Below are 26,375 nucleotides of genomic sequence, written 5' to 3' on the forward strand. Positions count from 1 at the left end.
ATTGGCCATTCATTAATGGAATGCAAAGTCCATACATGCATCTATCAAGCATGCAAAAAGCCTTACAATAATTCATGTTCCATCGCAGTGGGAAACAGTTATATTATAAGCACGCCGGAAGCAACCGGAAGCAATATTGTCGTTCTAATAAAATACAATGACATACTAGATTACAAGTTGTACGAAGAACAAAACTTTGGCTCAATGAAAATCGATGTTGATGGTGAACGTGTTAATTGGCTGAGTATATATAAAATACATGGTTGATTTAGGGATGGATAAGGCTTATCCGGTGAGCTAGAAAGTGTATCTTGGCGAGCTTTAGCAAGCCAAGATTCACTTTCGCAGTGAACCGGATAAACCTTCTCCAGCCCGACATCAACCATGTAATTTGTTTTATCCTGCTTTTAATAATGTTATTAGAATAATTAAATGGTTTCATTCTTCTTTTTCCCCCGATAAAAATAACATCTATATGTAGTTTTGTTTTGCTGCTAAACATGTGACGTTATCAAATGATGTAATGACTGGAGATAGATAAAGACAAAAATACAGTATTGTTGTGAGCTATGGTTTTGTGGTTAGTGAGTTCAATGCAGTTAGGTTAATGCAGAAGAAGAACAGAAGCAAAGAAAAGTCTATTAAAGCTCCACGAAAGGCTTATACAGAGAAGCTTCCAATATCTGCTGCAAAAGCTGATTTGATGTCACTTTTGCCTCTGGAACAATTCCAAAGGAGTGCGAATCATTACTTTGAGTCATTGCCATTGCCCAGCAAATCTTATAAAAGACAAACTTTAAGTGCCTTCTGATTAGTGAGAGTGAAGAAGATGAGTGGAGGTCATATATTAATGAAAACATTCACATTTTGCTGACATGAAACAGTAGTCTTTATTTACTTAACTATGATATGGGTCACTAAATAACCCTTAATTGCTGATGTCTGGGGTCTGTTTGACTTCAGTTCGATTATATACCAGAAACATTCAAAATAAATGAAATTTGTAAACTTAGATTTTAGTGCGTATTTTCGTAAACTTTTTAGTTATTAATTTATTTCTGTAGAATCAAAATATTTGAGCAGGTACATATTTCATATTTCTATGAATGAAAAGTGTTAATTTTGTGTACGAGTATTAATGTGCATTGTTGTTAATTTACATTACGTAAGGTTCTTCAAAGTAAGGACATAATGATAAATTTGCAACAGTAACATATTACTGCAACATCTAAATTTTCAGAGGAAACAAGGCTATAACTGCACTTATAACCTTTTACAACAGTTTATATCTAACTTTATTGCTAAACCTTCAGAAGTAAAAGGTCGTAAGTGCAGTTATTACCTTTTACCGCTTCAAACTTGTAGTCTTGACAGGATCTAAGTACATTTATTACCTTTTACTTCTGTAAAATGATATTATTTTGATCTTTAGAACTTTAAAACAAACTATAATTACAGTGTTTTATATCAGCACAAGCAAATGTAAACTGAAACAAAAATATGATCTAATGTAGTCAACAAATATGGGAGAATCAAAATTGTTATAACAATATTACGGAAAATAAAGTTGTATTAAAAAAATATGTTTTTTGCGTTTTTCTCGAAATCTTGAAAATGGCAGTTATTACCTTTTACCTTTGAACCCTCGATATTATCATATGTCTTGTTAGCGCAGTAGGTAGAGCAACCGTATCAGTAATGAGTTTTACCCGTACAGGCAGAAGTTCGACTACTGGAACGACACATTTTTTTTTACCTCAGAATAGTCAATTGTTCAGAAAACAAGTTTGAATGTTTTTTTTTCTTCATATACATACATGAATATGAGATCGAATATTTTATTACACTGCAATGAAAAATACAAAAAGAAAAAAGAATAGAAATAAAAATAAATAAATATATACTATAAAATATATATTATAAGAAGAAAACAAAAAGGAAAACGAAAAATAAATAAATAATTATAATGATAAAAAAAGAGCACGAAGAAAAAACTGTGGTTATAAAATGGCACCACGTGGGGTTCGAACCTATGTGTACAAAACACTAATAGTTACAACAAATTCGATCTACCGACAGAGCCATAACGGTAATACACAAAGATAATGTAAGAATAATATTATTAGCTCGACTATTCCAGGGTTGTCATTAAGAGGCGGCAGGAGGCCAAAATGCCTGTCTCAAATGCATTATGGGCCGCCTCAAAATTAAGAAAACACTCTTTGTTATGCATGATAAAGACAGAAATGACCGCCTCAAGTTCAAAACAAACCTTCTGCAAAAAATGTTAATGACAACCCTGTATTCGATAAGAATAAGTAGAGCTATTGTAGTCACCCGAGCGTCGGCGTCAGTGTCGGCGTCAGTGTCGGCGTCGGCGTAACCACTTATGTTAAAGTTTTTGTAATAGTTCAAATATTTTCAAAGTCCATTGACATATGGCTTTGAAACTTTGCACACTTGTTCACCATCATGACCCCAACCTGTAGACAGGAGGAGGTAACTCTATCAAGCATTTTGACAAAATCATGCCCCTTTTTCGACTTGGAATTTACGTTAAAGTTTTTGTAATAGTTCAAATATTTTCAAAGTCCATTGACATATGGCTTTGAAACTTTGCACACTTGTTGACCATCATGACCCCAACCTGTAAACAGGAGATCAAGCATTTTTTTTACTATCAAGCACTAAGAATAGTCGAGCGTTGCTGTCCTACCGACAGCTCTTGTATAGTATATGTGTTTACTTTTACGATATCGGATAATAATCCAGTTAACCCTGTTTTTGGACTTTCCCATGTACCGTTAAGACCAAATTATCATCCTAGAAAAAATTTGTTAATGCTTACTGTCCTTCTAAATGATCTTTGAAAAAGTCTCATAAACAGGTTTTAAAGGCCTCTACAGTTTTACATAAGCCTGCATTTTTTTGTTACTTGAAACCTGTTCTGTTATTAAATAAAACAAACTTTAGAATATGAGTGAGTTCATCCTATTATCAACAATGTTCTGTTATGTTACTGCTTGTTAAAACATTCAATATTCCCCATCAGGAAATAATTTACATCTACCTCCAATGTTTTCTGTTTCAATAGATGAGAGGGTTCTTCAAAGTACACAATACCTGCATTACTTTACTGCTTGTTCTCTGTCATCTTAGATAGCATATGATTTTAACAAGACTATACAATGTATGTAATCTAAAAAAATTATAACTAATGAATTCATCTTCACATTTTACCTCATGCAAAGAAAGTAGGTTATTCAGTCCTTTGATTAAAATCTATATATTATATACAGTTATACACCTCATACTTAGCTGCTTAAAATTGCTTAATCTTGCAAAAAAAATCTGCTTTAGTTTAGGAATACAACACATTGGTAAAATCAAAAGTTCTTTCCCTTTATCATCACTATCACCATTTACAGAGAAAATACTGAGTTTTCTCCCTTTAAGAGAAAAAAAAATGTTTTCATTTTCATCATTATATCAAAAGCTTATGTAACATATGTAACTTTATCACTTTGATTTTTCTCCCCTGAAGTTAAGCTTTTAAAGGCTTCTGGACTACTTCAGCATGAACTTCATATTATAAATGAAACATACTCTTTTCATCTCAATTACATTTTATTCGAGTTTCATTGCTTATTTATGTAACAAAATTCAAATATTTAGTGGCATTTTATCAGAAACCATTAACCTTCTGAAAACCATCTGGATTTAAAGCTTTTCTACTTTAAAAAAAATTTTGAATGTCCTTCCAGAACATAATACCTTGCGGTGCAGTTAAAAAAAGCAAAAGGTGCTAAGAATAACCTTTAGGTGATAAATTTTGGAGAAACTGCTGACTTTTAACAGGCATTTAAGCTTACAGAACTTTCATAAATATTTTTTTTTATCATTAAAATATTTTTATATTTATATACATAAATATTCAACATTTGTAAAAAATATATATATAATTAAGTTACAATATTTGCTCACACTCCTGAATAAACTAACATCTGCTACTTAAAACACCAAGAATAAACTCTGTCACTCAGGAACAGAATGAATAAAACCTGTCCAAGTGGAAAACATAAAAAACATGCATTGCAATAAAAACATCAGAACTACAGGATTTATAAAACTGATACAAGGAATCTATCTTCTGATAAAAGTTATCAATGTCACATAACGAAAGTACAAAAACATTCTAGGTAAAAATCTGATGCTTTGGTATTTAAATAAAACAATTCTTGATACCTCATGTCTAGCTTTACCATTTTGTGCATTGCCGACTTTAAAGCTGAAGATTGAATATGCATTTAGCCAGTGCATGGGTGCGGTGATTGAAGATGTCACACTTTTATTATTACTATCTTTCATAAACAGATTTGATATAAGCATTTGATTTTGTAATCACTGTTCTCAAGGAATTGATCGTCCCTTTCAAGAACATTTATACTTTCCTTTAAATCATCATTTTCCTAACCTGTCAAGAAACTGACTTACATTGTAGTTTGATTTTATACCTCAATGATTTCGAATAAAATAAAGATTATTCTTCCCAATAAAACATAACTAAAACTATCACTAAATGTGATTAATACCCCCGTAAGTCTGCTTCGGAAATGAGGAAGTTACTAGTAACAGAATACCTTGCAAAAAAACTAAAATAGAGTTATGGTTGTAGGCAATTAAAGATAGTTGTAGTTCTTGTTTGTTGCATTTCCTTTCAATGTGGCTGTCCATTGATGAAGTTTTATTGAATTACTCTGTAATAAGTCAAGAAAAAGTTACTTTTCTTGAGCACTGCACTTCCTCTCATTGCGCTTGACCATTGTATGAAGTTTCATTGTATTCCAACCATTAATTTTCAAGTGCACTGGACAATAAAAACTAACAAAGGGCAAAAACTCTTAAATGAGTCAAGAAAGAGTTATGGTTTCTGTGCACTGCGCTTCCTCTCAATATACTTGATCATTGTATGAAATTGTAATGAATTCCAACCACTAGATTTCATGTTATGCTCTGCAACATGAAAAAGTAACAAAGGGCAATCACTCAATAATTACTCTGGATAGAGTTATGGTTCTTATGCAATGCACTTCCTCTTATTGTGCCTGACCATTATATGAAGTTGTTTTGAATTCCAACAAGTACTTTTCAAGTGATGCTCCGGACAAAGAAAAGTATCAAAGGGCAATAACTCTGTAATTTGTCCAAACAGAGTTATGGTTCTTCTGCACTGCATTTCCTCCTAATGTGCTTGACCATTGTATGAAGTTGTATTGAATTCCAACCATTAGTCTTCAAGTTATGCTCCAGAAAAAAAATAACAATGAAAAAGAAACAAAGGGCAATAACTCTATTTTAACTTTAGATAGAGTTATGGTTCCTGTGCACTGTACTTCCTCTCAATGTGCTTGACCATTATATTAAGTTGTAATGAATTCCAACCATTAGTCTTCAAGTTATGCTCTGGACAAAAGAAAGCAATCGAAAAGTAACAAAGGGCAATAACTCTGTAATTACTTTAGATAGTGTTATGGTTCTTGTGCACTGCACTTCCCCTTATTGTGCTTGACCATTGTATGAAGTTTTTTTGAATTCCAACCAGTAGTTTTCAAGTTATGCTCTGGACAAGGAAAAATAACAAAGGGCAATTAGTCTGTAATTAGTAAAGATGGAGTCATAGTTCTTCTGCAATGCACTTACTCTCAATGTGCTTGATAATTGTATGAAGTAGTATTGAATTCCAACCATTAGTCTTCAAGTTATGCTCCGGACAAGGCAAAACGCAACGGATAGCTGGACCGACCGACTGATTGACCGACCAACCAACCGACCACCGGGTAACTCCAATATACCCCCCACTTCGTTTTGGGGGTATAATGACTCACAAACAAAGTTCAGAAAAACTAAACTATAATGCAGATCATTTGTTATCAATTTCTGAGGACAAATGTAAAGAGACTGAATTCTGTTCTACTGTTCTACTATGTGTGTTTCATGTATCTGTTTATAATTCAGAAAATGTTTTATTTGCATGTTAAGTAGCAGTGACATTTATCATTACAGTGTAGATGAAAGGTACATAATATATTAGATATATTTCATTAATGTAACAAATGATACAATTGCAACTAATTATCAGACTCATCCTTAAAATGCCTTTTATATAAATGCTTTTATATACAAAGTAGGACATCTATAATTAGGTTCTACTATACAGAAGGATTGTAAAAATAAGCATTATTAAATGATGAACATTTTTCAAACACCATGACAGAAAGGTCCAAATGTTTGATAAATAAATTGTTATGAAAACTCAAATTGAATTTTTGCAGAAAAATGATGAATGCTGACAGACTTATAGTGATTTGTCAGGATATAATTATTTACATTTGAATAGTATAACCTGATGTTAACCTTTTCCTCATTGTAAATATTATTATACCTTTGTAATGATTTAAACTAAACATATGATAATCAAATTATTTTAGTACTTGGAAGTAAGCCCACTATCTAAATGGTTGGTCTTATCTTCAAACAGTTCTCAACAGAATGTTATTCCAGGCATACCATAGCTATGTTTACTTTTTAACCATTTGGCCAATTGTTTACTGTATGACCATTTGACTGAAAACATTATGTCTTCTGTTTGACCATTTGGCTGAGTAAATTGTGTCTCCTATTTGACTGACTACATGACCATTTGGCTAAAAATTGTGTACATATGTGTACAGTGAAGCCAACAAATGTTTTGTATCTACAGTACGAAAAAACTCTCTATCTGCCATATATCTTCAGAATATATTGATTTACTGAAATGTAACTCATACAACAGCACAGAACCACCCAAATATTTATCTCTTTCTATTATCATAAAATCAGTTATCTTTCATAGTAAATCCAGATATTTTTCCAGATTACCTTGAAACAAAATGGACCATATGCCCAGGTAAATAAACATTGATTTTAAATGTAAAATATCTTGATATTTCTCCCTCCATGTCCTTCTACAATAAATATATTGATGTTACATACACAGCTCTTTTTATACAGACTAACTTTGCATCTATGGAAAATGTTATAATACTTTCAGGTGGGTAGCTTTACATCATTTCTGATAAAAAGTTTAATGAAAGCCTTTATGAAACTAAAACTCCCACTGTTCTAACTATGATACCATATCATGACACTTTGTCAATATGGTTTTGATTAAGAAGTTTCATGTTGATACGGCAAGTAGTTTTTTAGTTATTCCCCGGACAAACAAAAACTGGCCAGTGGTTCTACTCAGGTGCTTGTTTCAGTCTGAAATAATGCACAGAGGGGCCACCTTAGGTTATCCTCCACAAGTAAAGTTGGAAAGTCACTATTTTATGACCTATACTGTGTTGGTGCTATGTAAAACCCAACCAACCAAACAAAACCTTACAGCTGGACAGAGAGAGGCTGATTCAAGTCAACAACTTTAGTGTAAGGGGATTTAATGAAAATGAATCATTCAGCCAGAAGAGATCGAATATTCTTTTCAGAGCCACTTTTCCTGCAAGATGAGTATCAGACTGTTAAATTCTACTTGTCCTGCATGTTATATTTCTGGTCCTGCATTTCATGCATGATTTTCATGAATAACTGTGCAAATTTAATTTATCTATTAAATGAATAATCAATGAATGCATGACTTAAGAAGACAATTGTAAGAACAAGTTGGAAGAATAATCCTTGTTAATTATAACAACTAACAGATTGACTGTGATCATTCTATTTCTATGAGCCTTCAACTTTGTTGATTTAACACTTGTCGTATAGAACAACCAACCAACAATCTTCTACTGGTCTTACTTGTACATAATTATGTGTGGGATAATTGGAATTTTTGTGATTTCTGGCCAAAACACCAAAGGAACTCCACAAGTAATGCCATTTGATGAATTCTGAAGTCAGTCAAAAATGCTATTAAATATCTATATAAATATTAGCATAATGAGATGTAAACATAACAATTTGTCTTTTTTGTATGATAATGATTAAAGGAAAACACATTCTGTGTAGTGATGAGTAGGTGCAAATGATAATTACTTTAACACAAGTCATTTCTTTTCATTTGAGAGGTTTTCTTATTACTTTCATGAATGTTATGAGTCTTATGTCTAACTCACCAACAGTTTTTCATTTTTTTGTTAAAGATTAAAGTAAATTTGATATTGTCAAAGTAATATGTAAAGGGTCTGCAGCCCTACTGATATAGAAGAATTTCAAAGGTCCACCTTCCAGAATAATTTCAGATATTATAACACCCAGGCTCCTTGCTAAAACCACTGAACCATCTTCCTACCTTTCAGGCATCATAAGCAAGCACCTTAAACTAGAATCACTGAACCACCTTCCTGCCTTATTTCAGGCATCATAAGCAAGCACCTTAAACTAGAATCACTGAACCACCTTCCTGCCTTATTTCAGGCATCATAAGCAAGCACCTTAAACTAGAATCACTGAACCACCTTCCTGCCTTATTTCAGGCATCATAAGCAAGCACCTTAAACTAGAATCACTGAACCACCTTCCTGCCTTATTTCAGGCATCATAAGCAAACACCTTAAACTAGAATCACTGAACCATCTTCCTGTCTTATTTCAGGCATCATAAGCAAGCACCTTAAACTAGAATCACTGAACCACCTTCCTGCCTTATTTCAGGCATCATAAGCAAGCACCTTAAACTAGAATCACTGAACCACCTTCCTGCCTTATTTCAGGCATCATAAGCAAGCACCTTAAACTAGAATCACTGAACCATCTTCCTGCCTTATTTCAGGCATCATAAGCAAGCACCTTAAACTAGAATCACTGAACCATCTTCCTGCCTTATTTCAGGCATCATAAGCAAGCACCTTAAACTAGAATCACTGAACCATCTTCCTGCCTTATTTCAGGCATCATAAGCAAGCACCTTAAACTAGAATCACTGAACCATCTTCCTGCCTTATTTCAGGCATCATAAGCAAGCACCTTAAACTAGAATCACTGAACCATCTTCCTGCCTAATTTCGGGCATCATAAGCAAGCACCTTAAACTAGAATCGCTGAACCATCTTCCTGCCTTATTTCAGGCATCATAAGCAAGCACTTTAAACTAGAATCACTGAACCATCTTCCTGCCTTATTTCAGGCATCATAAGCAAGCACCTTAAACTAGAATCACTGAACCATCTTCCTGTCTTATTTCAGGCATCATAAGCAAGCACCTTAAACTAGAATCACTGAACCATCTTTCTGCCTTATTTCAGGCATCATTATAAAGCAAACACCTTAAACTAGAATCACTGAACCATCTTTCTGCCTTATTTCAGGCATCATAAGCAAGCACCTTAAACTAGAATCACCGAACCATCTTCCTGAGGCTACAAGAATCTTAACATGTTACCAAAATTGATTTTAGTCCAAGAAGATGCCTAGACAGTATTTATTAATTAATAGATCAAACACATTCATTGTTATTAAATTAAAACAAGAACACGGCATGCAGTGCCAACACTTGTCTATCAAGGGCAATGACTAAAAAAATAGTAAATTCAAGTCTTACGACTCTGATGCTCTTAATATTTGTCTCAATAACTTTGTGAACGTTCAACATATTCAGAATTTTATACAATAATTCAATTATTAAAATTGATTTTACATGTGAAGAAGTTTGCATATTACTCTAAAAAAACTGATCACTGAGTTATGTTACCTCTCTACAGATGAAGCAAGTATGCCAGGTATGTGTACAATATCTTTGATAGTATTTTTTATACATTTTATCAATAACCATTTTTTTTAAATCTTTATTAAAAGGGGACAAAACTTAAAACAAATATTATTATCAGGGTAATGTGCATCTTCATGTTCTGTGTTGATATCATTGATAGTTCAATCATACTACTTTATAAGCAATTTTGGCAATGTTAAAAAGGGTCCTTACTGCAAACATATTTATATTTCAGAATTTGCAGCCATGTCACATAAGGAAGTACATATATTCCAAGTTGGATATCCATATCTTTAATACTTCTTGATTAATGAGCACAATAATGCTTAATTTAAGATATTTTTCCTTAAAATTTTCATACATCTGGTATTCATAATAACAATACTCCACCAACCCCCTGCACATGTCATGCTCAGACACTCTCCAGTATCATCTCTGTTAAAATCAAAGTACTTGAAGGACTTCTCTTATCAACAAAGTAGTCTTGTTTAATGCCCCTTGTAAAAAAATCCCCCTGACCATTTTGTTTGTCAGATATTCTGATGTTGACCTCCTGATAATAAACTTCCATGAGGTTTTAATCTAAACAGCTGTCAATGAAAGTTATAATAATATACTTAAGGCCTCTGCATATATTATAAGGCTTCCTGAACACAATAATTCTATTCCATTTAAAAAATTTCATCATTTTTTCTGTTGTTCATGATGTTATTTACACTAACAAAATTTTTAATTTTTACAAAATTGGTACTCAGTCTAGATCAGGAACTGAGGTTTTAACTTACTCTCTAGATTCTACAGTGATTCTTTAATACATGTAATGTGCTTAGAATACAAAGCTTTACTGTAGTATCTGTCTTATTTCATGGTAAAGATAAATGTTTGTTTGTTTGTTTTGGGTTTTACGTCACATCGACACAGTATAGGTCATATCGCGACGTTCCAGCTTTACTGGTGGAGGAAGACCTCAGGTGCCCTTCCGTGCATTATTTCAGGCATGAAAGGGCACCTGAGTAGAACCACCGACGTTCCGTGAGCTAGCTGGATAGCTTCCTCACATGAAAGAATCCAAAGTCCCTGTCGGGATTCGAACCCACAGCGGTGAGGGGCAAGTGATTTGAAGTCAACGACCTTAACCACTCGGCCACGGACGCCCCAAAGATAAATGTAAATACAATTGAAGAAAACATTACATTTATTTGCATTACATAACCATTATTGCAACAAGTAAAAAAAAAGAACATTTACTTTAACATTTGCTCAACAAATTTAATTATGGGATAAATGTTAAAATATAATTCTTTACTTGTAGACTATAATTCTCAACAATTATCTAGCTGCACAAATTATTAAAACTAACATAATTAATAACCAAACTTACCTTTTATTTTCCCAAGGCCATCTTGGCAAATTTTCTACCATTCCACAAAATAACATTATTATCTTTTTATTCCTCCACAAATACAAATACAAATCCACTTCTGTTAAGATACAGAATCATTCAGACTTTCATTAAACACTTTAATAGTATTTGAAAGAACATTTTTTATTGCAGGCAAATTGTTTCTCCATGGTCTCCTGTAATCCACACAGATATCACAGCGCCAAATAATCTCAAATAAATGAAGCAATATTCTCCCAGATCACTAATTCCTTGTGTCAGAACATTATAACTGTACATAAAGTCTATCCATGGATCCTGTATATTGTTAAAATACTTAATTCCACAAGAAATGAAATCTTTCAAAATAACAGAAAAATCCAGCTGCAAAATCATTTGAATTCTAGCATGAAAATTCCATTCATTAAAAACCAATATCTCTGAAAATTTTAAGCCAGATGGGTTTAATTTAAAGTGCCAATTTTTAATTATAAAAGCTTCTGTGTTCCCTTGTAATTGACCAATCAAATGCTTTCCTCGATGTCTGTCTAATATTTATTAATTGCTTTCCTTCTTTGTTTTTGGATTAAGTATTCTTAGAAAATACACAAATATCATAAATATATTCCGTGTAAAATTTTACAATAACTCCTGATCAATTGATATCTTCCTTACAAATGCTAGAGGCAGGTGTTTAAATTCTGCATCATAAATCAGCATTAACTTAAAGAATTGGCCTTAAATGCTAAATTTCTAATTATTTTCTAAATTCAAATCAAATCAAAAAAAAAATAATTCTTACATATTCTGCTGTAAGGTAAATTTTACCTTAAAAAAAACTTAAAAAAGAGGAGTACCTAAGTATACACATTTTCACTCTCAGTTATAATCCCCAACATACATGTATTGTTATTCATCTAACAGTCAGCTGGGGATGTTGTTTTATTTTTTATAAAATGCTGAGTTTGCAAGAAAACTACCTTATTTTGAACACTTTAAAATGTCATGTTAACATTAACATTAATTGTGACATATAATATAATAATTATACTAAAGCTGCCTCCAGATGAGATTCAAGATACACATGTTAGGTGCGATTAATGACTGATTTTGAAGTATATTTTTCTATGTTTCTACTACATTACCAAATTTAATGCATTAAGGGCTATTTTTGCATATTTTGACTTATGTTTGGTAATTTACATGGACTGTAATTATGTCCTTAATGCAATGTGTGAATACATTAATTCTTTGTTCATTTAATTCACAATATTTTACTTTTAAATACATTTATGTAACTTTTCATGAAAAGAAGTAATTGTAAAAATACCTATATATATTTATTCAGATTGTAAAATGATCACTAAAACCAGACTGCATTTCATATGTTTAAATTAAGAATAAAAACATCATGTTTATAGATGTAAAAAATATCATGTTCACAGTGTTTTTGTTGCTACCATGTGGTTTTGCCAAGTTCTAAGCTAGGAATTTTCTATTTTAAGGGATATAATTATATTATTATTACACTTTCGAGATGTAAAAAAAGTTTTTGAAAATGCAGTTTAAATAAAAGAATTACAACATTTACATTACAATAACATCACTTTTATAACATATTAACAAGTAATTTCCTAACAAAAGTTACACACTTTACTTACATAAAAAAATAATTCTGTAAAGGTTTATTCCGGCACAACAAAGTGCAACATGTACTGATTGAACAAAATTTATGCTGAATGAAACGTAACAGGCTGATGAAAATGTCTTATCCCTATTTCACACATACAGACTGTGACCTGCACAAACACAAGCTGCACATGCACCTGAATGCAATAATTGAATACCATATATACCCCAAAAAAAGTTTGTTTTTTTTAATTATCAAATTTTCAAAACTAATATATTCCATTAATTCAATTAGTAAACATCCATTTACACATGTATTAAAAGGTTTGCCAATATTTGATTGTAGAATTTCCATATTAAAAAAAATGAAATAAATATTATAAAAAACACTATAAAATAATCCACCTGGACTGATTAGTGCACATTAAATAAGAAACCTTTCTTTCATCATCTCCAGCAGGTGATACATGTAAACATGTTATAACATATATGTATACATTGTATGTGTGTATATATAAATATTATTATACACATCAAATATACCTTGCTTACATCAAAGGTTAAATTATTTCTTCATCTTATAACAGACCAATCAACTACTTCATTATGACACACTCTCAAATAATTGTAAAATACTATAAAGTTTAAAGCAATAAATCCTACAAGAAATACATTTTCAATCAAAATAAAACACTCAGAAACATACAATTCCTTTGAAGCACTAAAAGCTCTAATGAAAATATTTTCACTACTGTGCCACATAAATGACTTATTTCTTTATTTTACATTCCACTTTAATACATGATTTTAGTTTAAGGGTTATTTGGGCCTAATAAAACCACAGAGAATTAGTTCCTTTTTATCTAGATCACTTGTGGTCAAACTATTGCAATTTTTAAGTACTAATAAAAATACTTCTTGTGTGAAAAACTGTATTTTATCCATACCACATTTACCCACAGAGACAAGATAGCGAGATAGTAGTAGGACAGCACGCTTGACTATTATAGTGCTTGACAGTAAAAGAACCTTGATAAAATTTTCAAAGTTGATTTTTCCTTTAAATCCATGTTACAGTTATAGGCCTTGGAGAAAGTCCTATAATATGTTCTCAAGGAAGTGTATAAAATTTCAACTTGTTTCAATGCTAGATGTCAATAGAATATGAAAATATCTCACTGGTGGTATGCAAACTTTAATGTAAATTGTAAGTCGAAAAAGGGACATAATTCTGTCATAATGCTTGATAGAGTTACCTTCTCTTGTCTACCGGTTGGGGTAATGATGGTGAACAAGTGTGCAAAGTTTCAATGCCATATGTCAATGGACTTTGAAAATATATGAGGTGTTACAAAAACTTTAACGTAAGTGGTAATACACTGTCGCTCGGGTGACTTAAAAAGGATAGCTGTACCTGTTCTTATCAAATAGTCGATAGTCGAGCTAAAAAGTAATTCTAGAGAAAAATATAGTGAAACTGAGTAATTAATGCAGCAATACTAAGACGTGCTCATCTCATCTAGAGTTTTAAGTTTTTTATTCAAGCTTTTTATAAAATAAGCTGAGATTGCTTTAAGTACAAAATTGCATTGTCATAATTCTTTCTGTCTTCAAAGGTTTGTAAAATAAATTAAAGTTGAAGAAAATTTAACAACTGTTCAAGAATTTTTAATGATTTCTTAAAGTGCAAAAATTTTAACTTCCTGTTTGATTTGACCATATGTTTGTAGATGGTCAACATATGATTTTATGTTGTTTTAACAAATAAATGCAATTACTTTACAGCTGTGCTATTGTGAATTATAATATTTTAATGTACCTTAAACCCAAACATTAGATTATATTCCGTATTAATTGTTATAAATTACAAGGACAAAACATAATTTGGATCAATTTATCATTTTATAATGTTTTGCCATATTACGTAATTACCACTGTGGTTTATTACAAATACATTGTTCCCTTCAACCTAGCATGACTTTTTAAAACATAAGTTGAATATTTCATAATCAAATTGGATTCCTTTTTAAAATAAGCCCTAAAATGTATTCATTATTAAAAGGTAAACAAAATCAAAATTTAGTCATAAAAAGCGTCTAATGCTGTCACATCACAATATTGTCTCATATGTTTAAACCCCTTATATACTATAGACCGTAACACATTCTTAAGGTTACAACCCTCAGATTCTGGAGCACTTGGTCTGCTAAAGTTGGGGCATAAGTATTTGGTTAATGGCAATCTTGTCCTTTATTTAGCTAAGTATTTAATATTTTATTGAACTGGAGAAGTAATGGCACATTGTTGTTCTAACAGAGGGTTAATCCATCCTTTTTGTGCATGAACATCTGCAGAAGCACAAAGATGCATACATGTATGCATTTAAAGCCAAGGCCTTTGGGATGATGGATTTAATAAAATTTTAATGCTGAGGGGATTTCTGTAGATGTTATTGCTTGAAAAAATTTGATTTAGGCTGCTACCTTGCATAAAAATATATGTCTGAGTTGGTAATGGGGGACATTAGTGAATAACCTCCCCTGAGTACTCCCTATAAATAGATAGGTCCTAAGCTATTGGATTACTCGGACTTTATCGCCTATTTCTTTGTAGCAAACTGAATTAATTAGGGCTAATTATTATCATTTGTAATATTCAGATTAAATATTGCGATAAGATGTAGAATCTGTTGACATAAATGAAACATTTTTTTCTTATTGTTTACATATTTGTTGATGCATGTGGAAATAATTGATTAAAACATATCAACCTGTCTTACATAAAACTCAACGATAAAAGCAAAGGATTCCAAATATTTGGACCTACTTACATTTTGGTTAACCTCGGTTTTTATCAAGGGAAGATAATCCACTATTGTCCCTCATTCCAAGTGTGCATTTGTTTTTTGTATAAAACGTTTTGTCAGTTGCTTTTCACATTCAAGTGTGATGTCATTTTTGATAATGAAAATACTGGGGCTGTCGATTTGCACCTAGCTTTTCTACATGGTGCCCTGCATTATGCGTATTCAAAACATTTGCAACAAAGGCGTGTCCTCCCCTACTTTTATCATTAAATGCATGCTTTTTAGCCTGCTTATTTATTTGTATATATACAGATGCATGAACAGTTTTAATGCAAAACTAAATGTTAAAAGATTACTTACCACTAAATTTAAAAGTTTTAAAAATCCAGTTGTTTTTTTTGCTTTATGTTACACAAATGTACATTGTAATCATTTTCTTCAAATATCATAAATAAATATCTGTCGTTCTTCTGTTTTATTCAAGTAAATATATAAAGTAAAGTATATAAAGACAACACCTGCAGTTCAGTGGGATTCCTCTGCCTTAAAATGAAATGTAAAGTAAATGCATGCCATAGAAGGAAGTTAATAAAGAAAGGACAAGCAACAGTTTTGGATATCCCATTGAAGTAATTTGATCATTTGATCATGACTTTATCTGAAGGATTTTTTACAGCAGGGAACTACCCATGTGTGTTTATCAAATACTTCTTCTTATCTATATTTCTATTTTTTTCCTTAATATCAATAACAAAATGTTAAATCATCAAATATTTTATATTCAGTTGTTTTGTACATTATTGTGGTTACATGTAAACACATAATTGAATAACAAAACTAAGAAGCCAGACTGCTACAAATTATCAGGACCATGGATGGAAATCATTAAGTCTTTTCACTAACCTACAGTTCTGTTATACTTAACTGGGTTCTTTTCAACCTACTTCAGCTTGGGTTCTTAAGAGACAGTGAGACTTAAGTAAGGTTTTTACCAAATCAGCATGCCCCGTTATAATGACAAGTTTATGATCAATTGGTATTTTCTTCAGAGATTTGCAATTGATTTCAAATATGTTATAGTATAAGTGGTTAAGTTAGCAACAAGAAATTTTGGCGAATTTTGGGAATTGAAAATCGCTACAATTTCTTCTAGCGTCAGTATCAACCAATCTATCATAAAATTCTAATCTAGCACGATTCACTAATATTTCTTCATGCGAAAAGTCTGGAATTTTAAACTCACTAAATTTCCGACACGCGGATACAATCCAGTAATACGGTTTATTATTTCAAATGCAGAAAATGATGTGTTTTTTTTAATCTGAAAAATGAAAAATCCATCCCTCTAGATTATACTAAATGTGTCCAAATTAATCTTATTTAAAACATTCCCTAATGTGCACATTTAAATAATTAAATTTACTGGAAACAACAGACAGACTTTAGAAATCTGCAGACAGATGTTAAACAATTACCATTCCAATTATTGCACCACCGTGACTCTCCTAGAAACTCCACCTAATTTTTCTAATCTGTCATTTAAATATCCAATAAAAATAATAAAACACTTAAATGAATGGACATGAAATATTTGTCATTTACACCAGCATATTATCATTGTCTTGCAGACATTGATTAAATTTCAAGAAAATTGCTGCAAAACCCTTTCAACTTAACAACAAGAAGCGCCGCAATGCGACAAAAACAAGGTTTTCAACGACCAAGTTTTGATGTGACAGCAATCAATAGGTCAAGGTGCACTGAAGTTATTGAATAGAAGCTGAAAATTCTATTGTAAGCAAATCACCTTGACCTTGCTCCCAGATATCTAAGTGGCAATCCAAAACTGCCACACAGCAAGTTTGGTGTCAAAGGTCAAAGCAAACTCTAGTTATTACGCAAAAACTGAACAGACACCTGGGTACTAATCCAAAGCTGCCTCTAGATATAAGCTACCCATTCATCAAGTTTGATGTCAATAGGCCAAAGCAAACTCAAATTATTGAGCAGAAACTGAATATCTATTTTTAGTATCAATGACCTTGACCTTGACCACTGACACCTGGGTAGCAATCCCAAGCTGCCTCTAGATATAACCTACCCATACACCAAGTTTGGTGTCAATAGGCCAAAGCAAACTCAAGTTATTGAGCGGAAACTGAATTTCTCTTAAAGTAACCGTGACCTTGACCTTGATGACAGACGCCTGGGTAGCAATACCACACTGCCTCCTGATATAAGCTATCCATACACAAAGTTTGGTGTCAATAGGCCAAAGCAAACTCAAGGTATTGAGCTGAAACTGAATTTCTATTGTTAGTAACAGTGACCTTGACATTTATCACAGACACTTTGATATTAATCCCACGCTGCCTCTTGATATAAGCTACCTACACACCAAATTAGGTGTCAATAGGCCAAAGCAAACTCATGTTATTGAGCGAAAACTGAATTTCTATTTTTAGTAACAGTAACCTTGAACTTGACCACAGACACCTGGGTAACAATCCCAAGCTGCCTCTTGATATAAGGCACCTACACACCAAGTTTGGTGTCAATAGGCCAAAGCAAACTCAAGTCATTGAGCAAAAACTGAATTTCTATTTTTATTAACAGTGACCATGACTTTGATCACAGACAAATTGGTAGCAATCCCAAGCTGCCTCTTGATATAAGCTACCTACACACCAAGTTTGGTGTAAATAGGCCAAAGCAAACTCATGTTATTGACCAGAAACTAAATTTCTATTTTTAGAAACAGTGACCTTGACCTTGATCACAGACACCTGGGTAGCAATCCCAAGCTGCCTCTTGATATAAGCTATCCATACACAAAGTTTAGTGTCACTAGGCCAAAGCAAACTCAAGTTATTGAGCAGAAACTGAATTTCTATTTTTAGTAACAGTGACCTTGATCACAGACACCTGGGTAGCAATCCCAAGCTGCCTCTTGATATAAGCTACCTACACATCAAGTTTGGTGTCAATAGGCCAAAGCAAACTCAAGTTATTGAGCGGAAACCAAAAGTTGAAGCCAGCCCGCCCACCCGCCTACTTCGGAATTACTATTACCCAGTTTTCGTTGAAAACCTGGTTAATGATTCTGTTTAATTCAACAGCAATCTAATCATTGAAAAAAAAATTGAAAAAATTTAAGAGAATTTTAAAGAATTTATAAAATTTCTATATATCATGTATTTCATGTGGTTAAACCTTGTTAAATCATCTAACTGAACATTGTGTGCAGATAAATACCACTATCAAATCTCTCACAAATTTTTTATCCAATAAAAATTAGTGTTTATATTTTAAACCTATATTCAAAGTTCATAACACAGTTTTCTTGTCACATATTCTCATCTTTTAAATTTTTTAAACTTAAAGTGTATAAAGCAATATCACCGATATCTGCAGATTATAAAATTTTTGTTTGAATTTTAAAAAAGAACAACTCTGAAATACTTGTATGACAGAAATACATTGTTGTATTTTCTTTTGAGCTATTAAATGACACATGCACAGAATCATAGCTGAACAGTTAAAAATCTTCATAATATCTTATTGTTTACATATATTTTTCAGAAGAGACATTGCAAATCTTTCGATAATTTCACCAAACAACATAATTTTAACATTTATAAATTGCATAAAACAGGTACAGCTTTATACCCAGTACCCATACAGGATTTTGTTTATTTCTACATAATTGTGTACCATTAAACTAGTCCATCCTCTCAAGTATGAAACTTAAACAAAACAAGCATTTGATAGTATTGCGGGCAATACAGTAGTCCCCTACCGGTCCCTCAAAAAGTTCTTTAATTGTCATATACTCCTGTGTATTGCCATTTATAATGAATTTGAGGATGAAGTCTGTATTTGAAAATATCAACCACAAAACATAATAAAATAAGTTTGTCTATATCACAGTAATGTGTTAAGTTTCCATGCTTAGTAAGGAAATTATGTTTATACAACCTTGTCATATTATTACGATGTGGGATTTTAAAGTAAATCCTATAAGGAATGAAGAAGTTGGAGTGAAAATACCAGTTTCTCGAAAAAAATCTAAGTTCAAGGGGGACATAATTCTGGAAATAGTCTTGCTAGAGTATTTAACCTTCTCAAAAATGTCGAATGATAATAAGAAACATATATATGAAGTTTGAAGTAGATACATTAGGAAATAAAGAAGTTATTTAAAAAAGACAACATTTTTTCCCCTAAAAAATCTAAGTTCAAGGGAGGTAATACTGATATTTTTTGTGCTAGAGTTATAAACCTTGTCACATATGATGTGGTTGATGACCAGAAACTTATATTTAAAGTTTGAAGTAAACACCTTAAGAAATAAAGAACATATAGTGAAAAAGCTGAAAAATTTAAATCAGAAATCTTGAAATTCAGGCTATTTGTTGCCATAGCAACCAGAATTTTCAACATAGGAAGAAAAGAAAAAGATGTGCATAATCTCCAGACTGCCATCTACCCATATTTCAAGTTTCATAAAAATATTTTCAGTACTTTTTGAGTTATCACTGGATCCAGTTTATGTCTTAAATTTGCCATATTTTCAGACTATTTGTTGCCATAGCAACCAGAATTTTCAACATAGGAAGAAAAAAAAAAGACGTGCATAATCTCCATACTGCCATCTATCCATATATCAAGTTTCATAAAAATATTTTCAGTACTTTTTGCGTTATCGCGGGATCCAGTTTTGTGGACGGACGGACTGACGGACTGACAGACAGACGGACAGACGGACAGACAGACAGACGGACAGAGGGTAAACCTAAAGTCCCCTCCGGTTAAACCGGTAGGGGACTAAAAACATTTAACTGTTCCAATTCAAGTGCACAAAATTCAGCAAGGTTAATAATAAATAAAACAATTTCCAATCTAAAAACAATTTTCTCTGAGTTGCAACAATGCTATATTCAAACAAATAATCAAATAAATCCATTCGAATCCATACATTCCCCTCTAAACATAATTACAAGCAAGTCAGGAAATGCACTCCACTTAAGACAAAACACCAATAATAAAACTTTTCCTCTACTGTAATACTGCAGTTTTCACCAAGTGTGTCTACAGTAATATAGGTGACATTGTGTCTACTTCTAGCAATATTAACTGACCCAATGACTTATCATACCATAGAAACAATGACATGATACCCTTCTTTATTCCTTAAAGTTGTAGTTATTTGTCATGCTATGAAAAATTAGCTATTTTCTTGTTATATCTTATATTGTGTATAATAAATAAGTGAGTGAAATATTTGTATTGAATTTCATTTTAAATTTTATTTTGTATTTTCTGATTTCAAAATTAGGCATAAATTTATATATGATAAAAATAAATTATACCCTTTGTTTTCTTTGTTAAATCTGAAGTACATTTATGTGGTCAATTGGAATGTCTCAAACACACGGTGCATATCCATATCGGTACCCTCTGTGAAATCTGCTATACTCAATGCACGTCATATGCTTTTATTTGCGTTAATCGTTAAGTATGTAATATTTACATAAATAAAGAAATATTACATACCTAACGATTAACGCAAATAAAAGCATATGTCATGCCTTGAGGGTACCTATGTGTAAAAAAATGAGAGGGTACCTGTGATATAAAAATTCAAATGAAGAGAGGTAGCCAATGCCGCTGCAAAACTGAAAGTAGGGTGTTTTTATGAATTTTACAATTATTTTTGACAATGTACTGCCATTTGTCCGAAGATGATATGTAAATGAACATACCAAATATGTATGATGCATACATAATCAAGCCACAGGTTCATTTCAGCCCAAAAAATATGTCGAGGTGATGGGCGAAGCAAGACATGTTGATTTTTTTGTAGCTTATTGTGAATTTGTAGTACATGAAAAACGGGAACATGTATGACAAATTAGCACATAGATAAAACATTCTAGTGTTCCGTGGTATACATCTTTTCTACGTGTTTATTATATTGAAATTTTACTGTATTGTTATCCATCGCTGGTTTGATTTAAGCAGAGAGTGGCCTGTACATGTGCAAAGAGGGTACCGTTTCTGCAGATTTCACAAAGAGGGTACCGATATGGATATGCACCGTGAAACAGGTGACATGTTGTTACAGAGAAGCCAATGTGCTAAAAACCTTTTACACCAGACAAAGAATTGCAAAATGCTTGTTATATTAACATTTGTGATAAACTTTATTCTTTTAAAAACATAGACAATTAAATTTCTTGATAGTGATTACAAAATATGTAAGTTATTTCTCAAGTATTTTCAGAATTAAGCCAGATCTTGTAGTTCCGCCTCTCTAGAAATAATGTTTAATTATTGGTTAACTAAGCTAAACCAATGGACAGTGAGAGAACCCCTTAAAAGATCCCTTTTCCAGCTGGCAGTATCATTCTGCCTGATTAAACTATATGTGTTGACAAATTAAATAAAAGCTGGAAAAGTGGATTTAACTTTCTTATATTTTTATATCTAGGTAAGTTGTATTTTTATTCTATGTACATTTTGTAAATGTTTGCTGTTAAACAACTAAAATTTAGTTAAGAACACTAAGCTGTTCTTATTTTGAATACTTGAAAATATAATTATGTTAAAAACTTTGTTAAAAACTTCAGGTAACAAGATGTTACTGAATATTTGAATATTATCTACTTTTGTCTTATAAGCAATTCAAGTAAATGAATGTAAAACTTACTTTCATTGATATGTCAGAATTTAAATATTATGTTTATATTAGATCATTCTGCCTGATTAAACTATATGTGTTGACAAATTAAATAAAAGCTGGAAAAGTGGATTTAACTTTCTTATATTTTTATATCTTGATATTCCCCATTGTGAAAGATTCTGCCCCAATAATCGAAAGCAGAACATATTTCTTCTTCCTTACAACTTGTATAGCAATTATTATTATTACATGTATATTAGTGCTTCCAAGGTGAGCTAAAAATCATGCAATAGAGAGTAATTGTTCTTAGACATATTTTGCTTATATGTGATCTATCAATCAATAAAGTTTCAAATAAATACCTGATTTACTTTTTTTTAATAATACCCGAAGCAAAAATTTAGTGTTATTATTTCAAGGGCAAAAACTCCAAAATTATGCAATATAGAGTTATTGTTCTTTCCCTACAGTAGAGCTATCTATCTGTAATATTTTGACCTGACCCTTCTGATACTTTTTTAGTCATGACCTGTAGAAAAAAATGCATGAAAACTTGCAAAGGGCAATAATTCAAGAACTATACCTGTGAGTGGTACATTTCTTATGCACTTCAGAGGAAAAAAGTATGAAAAATCAAAATGGACAATAACTTAAAAAAATTTGTGTAATGATTCTTGGACTCTTCCTGTGGCTTCCCTTGTTCTGTAAGCCACAAAAGGACATTTTAACCACATGAACCCTTTTCGTAATGTATAGCAAAAACATATTTTTTTTACAATGTATTCTCACATAGCCATCTTTGTTTCTATTTTTCAGGATGGAAGGACAGACATAAAGATAGACACAGACACCAGGATAGACAATGTCAGATCTTTACATGTATTTCACCATTTTAAAATGGTTATAATAAAGGGACTGGACATGACTGTTCATGCACTTTGATAACAGAAGTTCTTCCATCCCTCCACAACACTTGCAATTGCTGATCAGACAAAAACAATTCAGGAGGAATTTTGAGAACATGCAGTATGGCAATGATGTAGTTAGTAAAGTAGACCTTTGCCAATATGCCAATAAAATACAGGAGGATTAAACTCTATAGTGACAGCTTGCACATTTAATTGTCACATAAACCTTACTCAGCAGTAAATTTCAGTTATCTGCATTATAAATTGGTTAAGTGTAAACTACTATATATATATATATATATACAGTCCGAGAAAATGTTACAGTAATTATAGAAAGTTGCGTGAAATGTTTTTCTATTTCTGTTTTATTTACTTACTTACTGAAAATATAACATTTAACAGAGTTGAGCAAGATCTTCCAGTTGTATTATACCAGCATTTTACCTCATTACAGTAGATGTAAAAAACTTATCTATGCGAGACTCACTATTTACAAGACATTTTTGAAATGAAAATGGAATTTAACTGTAATGATGTATTCACATTTTGGAGAATTTAAAAGTAACTATTCTACTCTATTCGGGGTTAAAATCAACCTTGTTGTATTCACTATTTGGAAGTTTAAACTGTAGTGTTGTATTCACAGTATTTATCATTTTTGGAATTTAACCATTTCATAAAATATTATAATTAGTTTTGCATTCACCATTTTAGAAATTTGACAATTTAACTGTTTCTAAGAGTTGTATTTAACAAAGAAAAATATTCTACTTCTGTTTCCTGTAGAGTGATGTCAATAATGATGACCAATTTTCAAAGACATGTTCACTGCAGAGAGGCTTAAGTGGCCGTTGATGGAAACTGCTATCTTATTACCATACATAATGCTAGCTGACACAATGTCCTAACTTGTTGCAGAAGTTCTCTGAGATACCGTACTGCTGCATTACATCTATAGTATTATTACTTCAGCAATGTCAAACAATGTATTGTACCTACAGGTGCATTATGGGATAATTTACAGATCTAACATGAGAGGAATTCCTGGCAATAACCAGTAATAAACAGCTCACAAATCATCTATTTCATTCTTACTTAACATTCCTCATCAGTGCTAATCTGTCAATTTCATCACTGAACATCTGGCATTGTTACACCTGTATCCAATTTTCTCTTAAAATTACCAATCAGGAAGGGAGATAACTGTGTATTCACTGTTAGGACTTTGGAAGTGAGAATACAGAGTTCTCTCCCTTCAATTATTAAAGGGAAACAACATGGTCTTATCATTTTAAGAAAAAGTCTATGTATTGATAGAAATGTTAGTTTTATTGGTTTTACATCAAATTAACACAGTGTGGATAAGGTTAAATATAGGTCATATCAGGACTGTACAGCTTTACTGGTGGAGGAAGACCTCAGGTGTCCTTCTGTGCATTATATCAGGCCCGAACGGGCACCTGTGTAGAACCACCGACTAGCAGGATAGCTTCCTCAAAGACGGAAATGAAATAAAGGGAGATCACTATTGATAGTTCTAAGCAACTATTTAAAATATTACTCTATTGTTTATTATAGCATTGTCATCCTTTCAATCTATCAAGGGTTTACAAGTGCAATCATATAAGGAAATGGGTCTAGTGACAGTATACAATTTCTCTATAGAAAACATTTTAAAGTGCTTTACAGTGATATTCTTGCCAACAATGATTAAACATGTGACATATCACATATATCTTCTTTAAGACATGTTAAATGGGGTTTCTTTCTTTATTTATTTAACTGAAAAAATACACCTTAAAATGTTAAACATGGATCACATTTACTTCTTACATTGTCAATATCTATTTATTTTTTTTTTTTTTCATAGATAAGAAATGGTTGATTTTACTAAACAAGAAGCTTTACATAAGTATAAGATGAAGGAGATAATGATTTAATAACTTACTATTTGTTGATCAGCTAAGAGCCTAGTTCTTGTAATGTCTCCATTCTAATTCTTGTGCCTTCTAAAATTCTGAAAATAAAATTATTTTTATCTTATAATTTATATATGGTATCAATTCTAATACATGTATATAAAGGTATATGATTTATCATTAACCAGCTGAATTTATGTAATGAATAAACCTTGTTTGAATTTGGAACAGCAATTTAAATTTTACAAGGGATTTTATTATTGAAATACAGAAATTGAGCTGCCACCAGTATAAAAGTCATGTAGTTTTATACAGAGCCTGGCCGGAATGCATATAAACACTGGCTTATTTAATTAATTGCTATATACTGGTGAAAATGTTGAGAAAGGCTACTGTCATGTTTGAACACTATCTATCAAGCTTATAAAGTTCTACTTGGTGGAAGTTTGAGTCTCAAATAATGCACAAAGAGGTACCCGAGGACTCAGGGCTCCTTTTTAGGAGTCAGTTTAAAAGACCCTAAAAAGGGCACGGTTCTTTTTAAATCCAAGAAATAAATCAAAAAACCCCATACATACACAAAAAATACAACCCCCCAAAAAAAATAATTAAAATTTTAATTTTTTACAATTTAAAAATTTTATTATCTAAAGAAAAAGGGATTATTTCCAAAAAATCCGCCTTTTTTTTAAACACAATCCAAGAGCGGGGACAAAAAAAAAAGAACAATAAATTTTGTATTTATTTAAAATTGCTCAAAAATATAACAATTTACTGAGTCAGAAAACATTCCCATAGATGGGGAATAAAATGTTACAACCCGGGAAGTTACCCCTTTTACCAAACAGACAAGTACATGGGTGATGATAAAATAAATCCTGTAGTGACCCCACCCCTTTGCTTAAAATTTGGTTTAAAAAAGATATATAGTATAGATTATTAACAAGTCGTAACATATACCAGTGCTTTTTTCTCTTATGAATTTGACTGTGAAAAAAAAAAGTTAAACAGTCTCAGATGTGTTTCTTATTACCATAATACCAACTAAAAAAAAAAGTGAATTTTTTCTGAAGAAAACTAAACGTCGAAAGCTAAAGGAAAGGGTTTGTTTTTATTGAACTGATTCTACAGTATACCAACTGAAATTCAAATACAAGGGGAGATAACTAAAAAAATCTGCTTAAAAAATTTTTCTGTTCTCAAAAATTAAATATGAAAATTCTATGAAATATATTTCATTCCATTGATTTAATACATGTATATAAAACGTAGCAACTGCCCTTGGGAGACTTGCCCAGTGCCT

General features: G+C 31.7%; 1 protein-coding gene across 4 annotated transcripts in view; it reads right to left on the bottom strand.

Moving 5' to 3' along the window:
- Window positions 1-26,375, bottom strand: part of LOC132714719 (phosphatidylinositol 3,4,5-trisphosphate 5-phosphatase 2-like) — a 79,215-nt gene that overhangs the window by 45,703 nt on the left and 7,137 nt on the right. Inside the window, exon 2 of one of the 4 annotated variants that reach the window (XM_060697636.1) lies at window positions 25,102-25,170. Coding sequence is in view for 2 of the 4 variants with exons in the window: in XM_060697638.1 (XP_060553621.1) it covers window positions 11,126-11,181 (56 nt within the window). In the remaining 2 variants the exon portion in view is untranslated. Of the gene's footprint in view, window positions 1-11,125; window positions 11,264-15,920; window positions 16,102-25,101; window positions 25,171-26,375 lie in introns of those variants that run through there. The other 3 variants (XM_060697637.1, XM_060697638.1, XM_060697635.1) reach the window with 3 other exon arrangements.

Source organism: Ruditapes philippinarum, unplaced genomic scaffold (genome assembly GCF_026571515.1).
Source record: "Ruditapes philippinarum isolate M1 unplaced genomic scaffold, ASM2657151v2 ctg5023_1_1_1_1, whole genome shotgun sequence".
Taxonomy (NCBI): Eukaryota; Metazoa; Mollusca; class Bivalvia; order Venerida; family Veneridae; genus Ruditapes; species Ruditapes philippinarum.